At 42.4% G+C, this 12,158-nt stretch overlaps 1 protein-coding gene across 1 annotated transcript; it reads right to left on the bottom strand.

Annotated features, from left to right (window-relative positions):
* Positions 1 to 254: 254 nt before the first annotated feature.
* Positions 255 to 11,353, bottom strand: LOC103583252 (tetratricopeptide repeat protein 7B-like; the record flags this gene model as incomplete). Its single annotated transcript, XM_008564624.1, has 5 exons — positions 11,274 to 11,353; positions 10,141 to 10,245; positions 7,967 to 8,084; positions 5,878 to 5,935; positions 255 to 327 (listed from the first exon to the last, which is right to left on the bottom strand). Coding segments are annotated over exons 1-5 (423 nt in total), but the record flags the coding sequence as incomplete, so codon positions are not given.
* Positions 11,354 to 12,158: the final 805 nt, after the last annotated feature.

Here is a 12,158-nt window from a genome sequence, read left to right as displayed (position 1 = left end):
CCCAGCTCGGGCTCCCCAGATTTGTGGATTTCATCTTCAAAAGCAGAGCCTGGAACTCCTGTGTTTTCACAGCTAATACTCAAACTGACCAAAACACCAGGGTCTTCACTGTGAGGATTTGATGTCCTCCAATAACAGTCCCTGGTTCCAACTCAGCCTCGAGTGAATGAAGGAAGTGCATCCAACTGGAAAGCTGAAGGAATCCTATTGAGATAGAGAGTGCACCAAGTTTAGGGAACGTTAGAGAAACTTACCTGTCTGGAGATGGCAAGCTGCAGAGCCAGGTAGAAAGCTGCTTGGTGATCTGTAGGTGACAGGCTGTGGGCCCTGAAAAAGTATTCATGGCTATTAGTACATGGGAGAGGCCATTTTTACTTTCCCTACTAAACAAGTCTCAACATTTGCATTTTTATACCAAGGCCACATATTTATTTACTTTAACTACTTAATGTTTCACTCTTCTTCTTTGTCCACTATCAAATGTAAAGCATTTGTCCTCTTACCACTGCGAGTAGGTGTAATACAGGTGTATGTTTCTGTGTTTTGCCTACCTAGCATCTAAAATGGCAGCCAGTGCACCTAGGCTTTGAGGAGGGGCCTAGAGATGAAGAATCCACAGGCCCTGAGGTCTGACCTCCCCAGCAGATGCTTCCCTTGGCTGAGCAGGAGGAGCCCATATGTCATGCTGGGACACGGTGAAGCCATGTGTGTACTTGGCAAGGTGATGGCTGCTTCGGTTAGGTTTGGCTTTGCCTTAATGCTACTTCATCCAAATTTCTGGCTTTCAGAGAAACCACACGAAAATCAAAGGCCCAGCTTTGTTCATAAAATGAGGTTTTGGTTTTTGATAAAATATAGGGGGAAAAGAAAGACACTTATTCAGTCTTTTGAAGCTTCTACTAAACTCCATACAGTTTCCTAGTTTAGTTCATATTAACTGTGATGTGTAAGACTCTGTGGTAAGACATTAGGCTCAGTTTTATTAACTGGCCTTTGACACTGGATGGGAAGAGGCTGTACTGGCCTCCTAATTGATTGCAAATATGGTCTTTTTTGCTTTTATGTGAAAGTGAATTGTATTTCAGTATAAACAACTCAATGTGACTATGTACAAGACATAATTCTGTGTTTAACAGTCTGGTGGGAAGAGAAAAACAAACTTTTACTTTCTTTAAAAGGCACCATGGAGCAGACTAATTACAAACAGTGGGACCCAGATAGTAAACACACCTCCATGATGTTCTGTCAACATTCTGTAATTAAAGGTGGATCTTCTACCAGCAGAAAACAAATTGAAGATAAAAAAAGAAAACCAAATCATTATCCAAATCCATGCAAACCAATTCCACACAACTGTAGCAAAACGTGCCGAGGATGGCTTTCTAAAGTAATAAGTAAGGCCTTTTAATTAAATTGTCTGTCTGTGTGGGGAAAGGAGCTAAAGAATCTCCTAAGTGTTCACCATCCAGACATTATGCTAAGTCCACTAATATGTGGCTTTGTCTGGGCAAATGTGGTAGCTTGTGTACAGGACTGGGGTGAAGCAGAGGTTAGTCTCTGACCTTTATTAATCTTAAGAACACAACACCTAAACTCCCATTCCTGGGGAACCTTTACTAGAAACCTGGCCTCAAGACACAGCTTTAGGATTTTTCTCACCTTAGTTTAAGTGGCTAAGGCTGAGTATTTGCCTGTGTTATCCTTTTAAATGTCTTGTTTCTACCAGAGGCCTACTCAGTATGCTCCAGCTTTTATTATTTTACAAGTGTCGGTTTTCTATGAACTTGTACATCAAAGCATTTTCTTCTTTGGTGTTCATAAAAAATGAGATTGGAATGTCATGGTTTCTGTCTCTCCCAATTATTCAGGGAAAATGAATACAAAATTAAGTATGAAGAGACTTTGAATTATTTGGAATTATTTATTTTATACCATCTTCTTTCAAAAATAATAAAGCCAGGTTTCCACAATGCTTAAAAAGAATTTCTAAGAGCTATAATTTTCTCAGTCCAGTCACGTTTTTCACAAATAAAGTGCCTCCACGCAACACCAACCAAGTGAAAATCTGGCAAATTGAGGGTGTGCATAAAGACAGTTCTGACTGAAGGTCCCACCCTGGCCTTGTCCCATGATTGTTAACTGTTAACCACAGAACTGCAAAAGAAGCCAGAAGTGCTGGAGATCTTGGCATTTCTGAAGTGCATTAGGGCAACATCTGAAGAATTTCTGATGTGGCTAATAGTGAATACCCAACTGCCAAATTTCCAAGGCACAACTTAAACATGCACATATTAAAATCCTTATTTTGATAATTTGGCTAATGAATTAAACAGACCACTTTATGCCTATGAAAAACAAAAAGGGAAATAGGAGATTGTTAAACCAAACAAGGAAAACTGCATGGTGTTGTTCTCATGCAGACTCTAGAAAATTTGCTTCAGTTGTGCAGAACAACTTCAGCAGCTAAGCTTCCTGTGACAAGGCCACTTTGGTATGCCCACAGGCAACTTGCTTGACAGATCATCAAGCAATGCAGGTGAGAGGAAGGACGTCAGTGCTCCTAAGAACTTTAATACTCTGAACTCTGCACATGAATCTAAAGCAACCCCATAAACTCCATTCCCATGCAGTGAGCACATGACTAGGCTGCTAAGAGAAACCAGAGACCTAAAAACGTTACTGCAGAGATGCTCACAAAGCCCTTCCCTTGTTAAAGCACCTCTACATCCATTAATCCAATTTCTCTTCCATGAGGAAGACACTGCCCGTCCATCCATCCACATTACGCAGTATCTACTGTGATGCCACGCCCTATGCCAGCCTCTGGGGAGCCTGGAGATGAACCACACAAGTGCCTTTCCTTGAGGAGTTCCTCCAGAGGGGGACACCCAAAGTGATCCTAGGAGCAGTGCCCAGAGAGAGGCACACTGGGCTGATACTGGAGAGCAGGCGATGGGCCTCCCAGACTGCCTGGATAGAACCCAGAATGCTGGGAGGTTACCCCAGTGCTCTTCTAGACCCCAGTACCAACATCCTCTAGGGCTGAACCAAGAACATAGAGAGGGCTGCTCATTTTGACCCTGGTCCATAAGGCACATACCTTGTAACAATAAGAACTGCAATTTATGAAGTATCTACTATTAAGCATCTTGTCCAAGAACACCCAACAAAAGAGATACAGCCAGAAGTGGAATGGAGGACGTGTGATTCTGAGCACGTGTGATCCCAAGGCCTGGTCTTTATATAATTATCACCCTGCTGCCTTGTTTATTAGCCAGTTCTCTTTGAAGTCCACTTCAGTCCTGATTATACTGGACATGGAATTAGTCTATCAAGTTAAGAAAAAAATGTGGAAACTGGGTTAAATCTATTATTCAGGAACCTCCCTTTAGTTACACATATAAGGTGACCAACTTGTCCTGGTTTACCCAAGGCTTTCCTAGTTTTAGCACTGAAAGTCCCATGTTCCAGGAAACCACTCAATCCCTAACAAATTGGGATGGCTGGTCATCCTACATACACAAAACATACCACACTTACACTTGAGCTAGGAGGGAGAGGGGAAAATAAAGTGAGATTGTGTACCTGTGCCACACTGAGTGGCAAACACAAGCGACACCCTGCCACATCTTCCTCCTAGAGCAGCCCAGGCTCTCTGCATGCCGTGGGTCAATGCACTGAAATGCGCCCTCAACTATTTTCAGAATTGCTTTTCTCAGTAGGAGGTGAGAACCCACAGAAGCAGAAACTCAGATCAATTCAGCATCTTCAGAAAGGTCTGCAAACAACATTATGTTTTTCTTCACTAGACTTTTGTACAGGGCAAATGAATTGGTTCAGCTGCTTGGGTTAAGCTTATGAGTGTAAGAACAGCTGACAGTTCAACAGTAAGATACAGGCACACACTTGAATGTCTTCAAAAATCACCTTTTTGAATCTATTAGAGAGCAAATCTTTTTGAATTCTGGCTTTGGTCACAATTAAGAGTTAATTTTCACATGTTATATCTGTAACCCCATCACTTTTTGAATTACACGGTTTTCTTTTTAGACAAAAAATGCAAAGCAATAGTACAAACAGAATTGTAGAGGAGAATATTTAAAACACAGAAAAAGTACTTCTCATCCAAGTGGTTTTAAATTATCCATTTACATTTAAGAAGTAATACTAATCACTCTTATTTATTAAAAATCTTTCCCTTGAAGATTTTTGTTAGGACTACAATTCACTAGTATAGTCCTCATTAATGTGTACTTGAAATAAAATAGTTTTATTTCTTTGAAAAACATTCTATATTTTACACAAATACTAATTTAGGTTAGCTTTCCACAATGTAATCAGTTAGGTTAGTGGGATTTTATTACTCTTTATTGCCAGATGAACTAATATTTAAAAAACCTCTTTGAATTAAAACCTAAGCAAAAAAGAATTCAGGCCAATGGAATAGCTGTTATATAACATGAAGTTATACTGGCAGCTCAAGGCAGACCACCACCACAGCTGTTTTTAGAGAGCCAGTAAGATGTGCTGATTTAAGAAAAGTGAAACAGATGTAACGACCACGTTCTTAAGCATCCATGTGTGGGTTTCACAAACTAGGACTGGAGAATTTAAAACTCCAAATCATTTGAAATGAAAATGCTTTCCACACCCTGTGCTGAAGAACATCAACAAAAGCTTAGCACAGAGACAGGAGATCTGTTTGCAGCTGTCAATTGGTACTTTTTGTCATTAACCAGACTGAGACTGGAAAAGTGAGGAAGCTCTCAGCAAGCCTGCTTAAGAAGTAGAAAGACATGAGATGAAAGAGTTTCAGACTAACTGAAACCAGTGACAATGATTTTATAAAAAAGGCACGGGGATACCATAACAAATCTGAGCAACCCCAGTTCTAATGAAAGAATCTAACAAAGGTTAGCAGGTATCGGGAGGCTCTCATGAAATTTTCACATAAGCAGCTAAGTTTCTAATACACTTCCAAGAAATCAATGTAACTTAGATATATTTAAGGTGACAGGATCAATACCAATTCTAGATTTCATATCTTGGGGCTATATTTTCAGGCAATGATTTCATTGTAGTGATTTATTATACCTGTAACGAGAATAAAATTAGGGCACTGTAGACAGTATGTACAAGAAAAACTGGCTTAGCGTCAGGAGACCTTGATTCTATACTAACTTCAATATCTACGTGACTGGCAAATCCTTTAACTCCTGCATCTCAGTCCCTTACCTGCAACAGACATACCACTTCTCCTGGCTACCTTATTGGTGTGCGGTAAGGAGCTAATTAAATAAGAGATGTGAAAGAGCACTGGGACACTCAAGCGTTTTATAATTATATGGCATTCTCCTAATTTCATGAAAGGTGCAATGATGGAGACAAGCACAAAGCGTTATGGAGCAGGGTGGGGTAGGGGGATGTGGGGCTTTCTGGCCTGTCTTAGCAGTATTAGAATTAGTATTAGTATTTGGAGACCTCCTAAAAATCTGGTCTTTTCATTTCTTAATATAAAAACTACAGCTTGACATGTTAAAAAAAAGCTAAAAAAGACGGATCTCTTTTCTGGATGATGACAAATGTCTTTAATAAAGGAATCATAACCCAAGACATACAGAGTATCTATCTTTTTTGAGCTGAAATCACTTTATTAGGAATGAATAAAATAAACCCAGATGGACAAACAGATCAGGAATGCAGATTTACACAGCAACAAGTGATGCAGCAAGTTCTGATACTCTATGCTGGGTAAGATGAAAGACTCCTGGGGTGAAACACTGTTTACATAATCTTTATAAATATCTCTTCTTTTTATACTTATCATACTTTGGTGTCATTATGTACAGCCGAGTGAAAAGATGAACTCCCACTCACCTCTGAAATGCAAGAAGCGCCTTTCTCTGTAGGACCTCCTGCATCCCTCGCAAAGAAGCTAAGAAAAGGGTTCAATTAGTCAGTGCCATGGGAGATCAGGGAGTTTTTGACAAATGCAAAACCCATCACAACAATGAAACAATCAACTGGATTAAAAGCAACAATTTCTGAGTGCATCTGTGCCCAGTGCTGTACCAGGCACTGTAGAAGAAAGGAAATGAAGCCCAGTCCTACCCCCGGGCATTTGCACCCATTGGCCATGACTGTGGAACAATGTCAAGGGGAAAATGTGAGTTGGACGGTCACTCTTGGCACCCCCAGGCATATGGGGCTATTTCAGAAGACCAGTTGGGAACTCCAGAAGAAGCACATCTGTCTTCCCAGGTGTAGGCATGTAATTCATGGGTAAAGATTGGCTCTACAGGATGGCAAAGAAGGGATTCAGCCACCAATGGTGCTGGATTAGAAGGCCTTCAGAGAGTTCCTCCTGACCTAGAAGCTATGGTCCTGGGCCCAGGGCACTAGTTTGATGCCATCAAAGGCCAGTTGAATTCACACAGGGCAATGGCCAGACCTTTTAATACCTTGATGTATATACAAGGGATGGAGCAGGCAAACCCAACATTGATATTGGAAAATCGGCTCAAAAGTGTGAGGCCACCTGGCTGTGAGCCAACACTCATCCTGTGAGAAATGGTTCCCTTGGAGCCTGTCTAGGAATGAAAGAGAGAAAGTCCTGGAGGAACCTGTTTATGGTTGGAACTGTAGGAGGCACTCACCTAGCGGCTCCAGCATGGCAGCTTCCAGCCTGACTTCAGACTGACAGCAGGGGAAGGCTGCCCAGAGGGCCGGATGTGCTGCAGCCCATGGCTAACTTAGAACAGTGACTGAGCTTTCGGAGGTGACCCAACTGAATCATGAATGCAAGACGTGGCTCAACAGGGTCAAGTGACTCTCCCAAAGTTACAGGGCGAATTAGGTAGGCTTGGAACCAAGAATTTACATGGCTAAATCTAGGGCATTAAATTTGCTCTTCTCTGAAAAGCAAAGTGCTGGTATTGCCAATACATCATATGTATATAGGAAAATAGCAAAAAACCCATTTCTAAAAAGTAACTGGTATGCAAAACTTTCCCAGGGTCTTTGATATTTTAAAGCAGAAAGAATGAAAAAAGGGTTTGGGATAATTTGTAAAATAAACTATAGCAAAAATATTAAAAAAAAAAAAAAACTTTTAAATAAGGGAAGTAAGTACTATAAAAGTCAGGATAGCATTTTCTCTTAAAGGGGAAGGAGGGCTTGTAATTGGGAGGGGGCACATGGAGGGCTCCCCAGGTGGCTGGCAAGGTTCTATCTCCTGAGCAGAGTGGTGGTTACAAGGATATTTTGTCTTATACTAATTCATTAAGTTGTACATTTGTTTTACAGATTTTTTTGTATTCATGTTATATTTAACAATAAAATGTTAAAAGAGAAATAGTAATAATTCAGGAAAACAATTTATACTTTCTGCAAACACATCATTGAAAACTTCATTAAGTATATAAAACAGAATTTGAGATTTTTTTTAGATGGAAGCCCATCCACCAAAACTCTAAGTACATCCAAAATGTATAAATCACTGTATCAAGAGCCATAAATATTTGGTGAGCTGCCACACACACGTGTACATATCTGTGAATTAAAATGTGTGAGTGGAGAAGGGGCAGTTCCTGACCAGTCAAGGGAAGCTTCCTGGAAGTGTTTGGCCCTGAATTCTTCTACATTCCTGGGCGTAAGATCCAATATCCCTTCACAATGGTACAGCCCAGGCCAAGTGCTGGGGTGGGGGCAGGCAAAAGGCTGGGTTGGGTGAATCATCCTGCACTTGGTGGCAGATGCCATGCTGCCAGCTAGGTGCCTGGCACACTACCAACACGATGTACCTGTGAATATGGACCCGAAGCCCTGGCACAGGGCCTTCCTCCCTTCCCTCTCATTCTCCTACCAGCCCAAGCAGAGGATAGCAGCACCCTTCTAAGACAGAAGGGAACTGTGGGAATCCCAGTCCTGTGGCTCAACAACTCCGGGGGAACGGGAATTCTCTCACCGTCAGTGGCCTGCAGACTGTACGTGAGCCCCAGAGCTAAGTAGCCTTTGGCCTTGAACTCTGACGTTTTTTCTCCCACATCAACGACAGTTTTGGCAAACTTTTCAGCCTCTTCCAACTGAAAAATGAGACAAGTTAAAAACAATAACCTGCAGAATTTCTAACATGAGTTCCCATAAGCATCTGCTGCCGAGAATGGAATTCTGATGAGTCACTTTGAAAATAACTCCCAAGTCTTCCAATTCCACTTTGGTGATTGTTTTCTTTATTGAGCCTCTCTAACAGTCCTCAGGATTCCCACCTTGTCTTTTTTCTTTAAAATTTTCCTTACTGCTTATTTGCCTTCCTTTCCAAAGTCACTTTCATACTTGGTGGGGTTCTAGCTTTTTCATCTTTATTTTTTACTGATTGGTTTTGTAATGAGGTTGTGCTAGGTATTCAGAAGTTGAATTAAATATATTTGTAAAGAATAAAGTTCTTGGAATGTTTTGTGTTTGGGGCCTTCTTTTTTACCCCCATGACCTAAAGAATCCATTTAGACTTGGATTCTCTTTGTCACAAACTGCTGCAAATTTCAACTCCATCTATTTATTTCACAATACACAACACATGGACCTCACGCCGACAGATTTCAACAAGAAAATGTGCACCTGTAAACTACACCCACCAAAAGATGTCTTACACAATTCTTCAGGGGCAAAAATAATAAGATTTGTCCCTTGAGAGTATGGCAAATGTTGATGTTATTGAAGCTGGGTGACAGACATGAGAGTTCATTATACTCTTGACCTTTGTGGGTTTTGGAAATTTTAATAATAAAAATGTAAGAAAAAATATACAGAAAAGATTCATCACTCCCATCTTTTTAAAAAAAGAGGTTTATTTTAGGCGTTTAGAGATGTATAAGTTACAGTAATAAATACGGCCATAGCTGGAAGGAGGGCAGCAGAGTCACTGCTGGACACTGGCCTGCTCCAAACCCAAGGTTCATTCCTGTTCCACCCACTCCCAGAGCCTTCCTGCACTGTCCCCTCGGCTTGCAGCCCCAAACTGTCAAAGCCTACAAACCACACCACACCGCCACAGCTGTGTGTTTTAGGTGAAAGCCTACTCTTTCAAAATGTCTTTTTTCTTTTACATTTTCCGAAGCAAAATTGAACAGAAGTAGAACACTTTCTTCACAAGGCTTACTTTTCTCCTGCCGGGAGAGATACATGGAAAGTAACAAGCAGCAAGGACCATAATGGTGAAAAGCCTGAGTGAGCAAAGAGTCAGTCTTCCGAGCAACTTCTGATCACTAATCTTGATATAAAGTTAAAGAAAAGAAATTAAAACTGCATTGTGGGCAGGCCCGGTGGCATACTCGGTAGAGTGCGGTGCTTGGGAGTGTGGTGACCCTCCCACCGAGGGTTCGGATCCCATATAGAGACCGGTCCACTCACTGGTTGAGCGCGGTGCGGGCGCGACACCGAGGGTTGCGATCCCGTTGCCGGTCGCAGTACGGGTGCGACACTGAGGGTTGCGATCCCGTTACCAGTCACGAAAAAAGACAAAAAGGAAAAAAAAACAAAACTGCATTGTATGTGGTAATTATCTATACCACCACCTCGGCAATTAGTCTGAGCTTTCTATTTTCTACTCAAATGACATATTTTTGAGGTTCTAGAACTTATAGATCAGGCTATCACCAGATTCAAATTTGATGGAGAATGTTTGAAGAAGAAAGCATATGTAAAGGAAGGAGAATGAAGACAGTTAGATTTACACATGAGCTAAACGAGAGGGTAACTCTTTGCTTTAGAGAAAAACTCAGGCTCAGCCAAGGATGAATAATTCAGTGACATACCTTCTCAGTCCGACAAGACTCACATAAAGCAGGATGTGTCTGAGTATGAATTCCAATTCTATCTCATCATTGCTACTTCTGATGCACATTCCCATGAAAAAGAAAAACCCAGAGTATCCCGGTAACATATGGGTTCCCCTCGGTCTGTGAGGTGGGTGAGGCTTGAGGAGGCCAAGGGCCAGGCCTGGGGCCCAGGGTTCTAAACAGCCTTATCTTTGTGTAGCTGATGAATTACTGTTATTTTTTCTCTGTGCCTTGACATGAAAAATGCTGGCGGCCCTGCCCTGGAGTCCTCTGCTGAGGAGCAGAGGGCCACAGCCCTACTCACCCAGTGAAGGGAGCCCATACACAGCTTGGCAGCAAGGAGAGGGATGGTGGCATCGTCGGGCTTCAGACGGATACACTCTTTCAGCACCTTCACGGCACGAGCAGACTTGGCAAGAGGAGATTATTTCTGTGAAACTCAGAATTTTTGACAAAGCCAAATACTACAGCCTTCGCAGAGGGGCCTTTGCTCAGGATGCCCTCCTAACGAGGTCTTCCAACTCTGAGCCCAATCAAGCAGTGGCCTGGGGACAGCAATAACCAGAGCTTGGGGCTTCTGGGTGACAGGGGAGGGAACTGTGGTTAAAAACAAGCAGAAATCCTCCCCTGGCAACACCCTAATTTTGTTCCCTACTTGTGTAGCCATTGTAAAAATAAGAAAAAAAATTAAGACAGTGGAAGCTTATGTTATCATAAAAAATAAAATACCCCATTTAAAGCATACCATACTAAATTTCTAACTTCACTTAGCCCAAATAATCTTATATCTCATACTTAATTCACTAAATGGCCCAAATTAATGAGAAACACAATGGTTACTGCCATAATTGAGGGCACACATGGGGGGAGGGGAGGTGTTATTCCTAGCACCTGAGACGTATTATCTTATTTACCTAATAACAATTCTGTGAAGTAGGTACTACTATTACTCCACTTTACTGAAGTTGACAGTACGTTACTAAATGACTTGCCCTGGGTCACTCAGCTGTGAGGGCAGCACCAGTCTTCAATTCCGCAGTTGGACGTACCAGCCCATGCTCTCCACCGTATCGTATACTGCCTAATGTAACATATGCTAGAGATAACCAAAAGATCCTCCCCACCTCCCCTAGGAATAAGTTTATACTCTCCAGCGAGTGAAAGGGTCAGTGTGAAGAACTAGCTTTGGTTTAAGCCAAGTCCATGTCATATGATGAAGTCGCAATGGCTAGAAAAAGGCAAATATTTCAGAATTTTTCTTCTCAGTATCACGTTCACTTTGGCCCCCAAATAATTAAACTTGATTACTCATTAGGGAAACCACAGGGCAGTTTCAAACAGTGGTTTAGACTTCCACAAGGTACTACATCATTCCATGAAATTCAATGACACTAACCACGGACATAAAGAATTGTATAATCTCAAAGGGCAACTCACTTTTCCAGCAGCCATCAGCGACAGAGCAAACTGGTACCAGAGGTGGAACTCCTCAAAGGCAAACTTCATGGCTCTTTCTAAGCACTGGTTTGGAAAGAAAAACAAATGTGGGCATCTGAAAATTGCCAGTGTCTCAACCGGACAAGTCTGTTTGTGTTTGTGAACACAAAATCTGCTTCCCTTGGATGCTGAAGCAATCCTCCACCAAACACCTCCTGAGCAGTCCCGTGAGCAGTGGGACACACCATGCCAGAGGCCAGGACAACCCACGGTTGGCCAAAACACAGTCCCTGATCTCAAGTAGCTCTGTATCTTGTACAGGGAATGAGGCGATGCACAAACAACTCCAATACAAGGCCCAAACCAGCAAGTATCCCAAGGGCAGGAAGCAGAAAGTACAATGGCAAAGTGATCACAGGAATCAGGACCGGCATCTGGAAAAATGCACCTGAGCTGGGCCTGAAGGAAGACAGCACAGCTATGGCATGGAATGGCATTCCAGGAAGAGAAGCAGCATGAACAGACATGGAGGCACGAAAGGGTGTGCTTGGACTTGGCAATGGCAAGTGGTCCAGGGCATAGGCAGGAAGAGGGAGATCAGCCTGGAGGGCAGGCATGGGCTGGGGCCACGTCACTGAGAGTCTGAATTCTAAGTTGTTCCATCTCTCTCTTCCCCTCAGGTTCTGCCTCCTTGGTGCCCCTGAAGTTCTCACCACCATAACTATATATCAGTGTGACTGTCGTCACCCTCTCTACCCTAGCTCGGCCCACCATGAGAAACTCTCAAAGGCAGAAATCATGACTTTGTCTCCTCAGAGCTGGTACACTGCCTGCCTGGGGAGGACAATCTTCAAATGAACCCCCCCCTAGGAAGATGAGGAGGAC

This window comes from Galeopterus variegatus, unplaced genomic scaffold, assembly GCF_000696425.1.
Source record: "Galeopterus variegatus unplaced genomic scaffold, G_variegatus-3.0.2 Scaffold20963, whole genome shotgun sequence".
NCBI lineage: Eukaryota > Metazoa > Chordata > Mammalia > Dermoptera > Cynocephalidae > Galeopterus > Galeopterus variegatus.
This window is presented reverse-complemented; position numbering and strand designations above follow the sequence as displayed.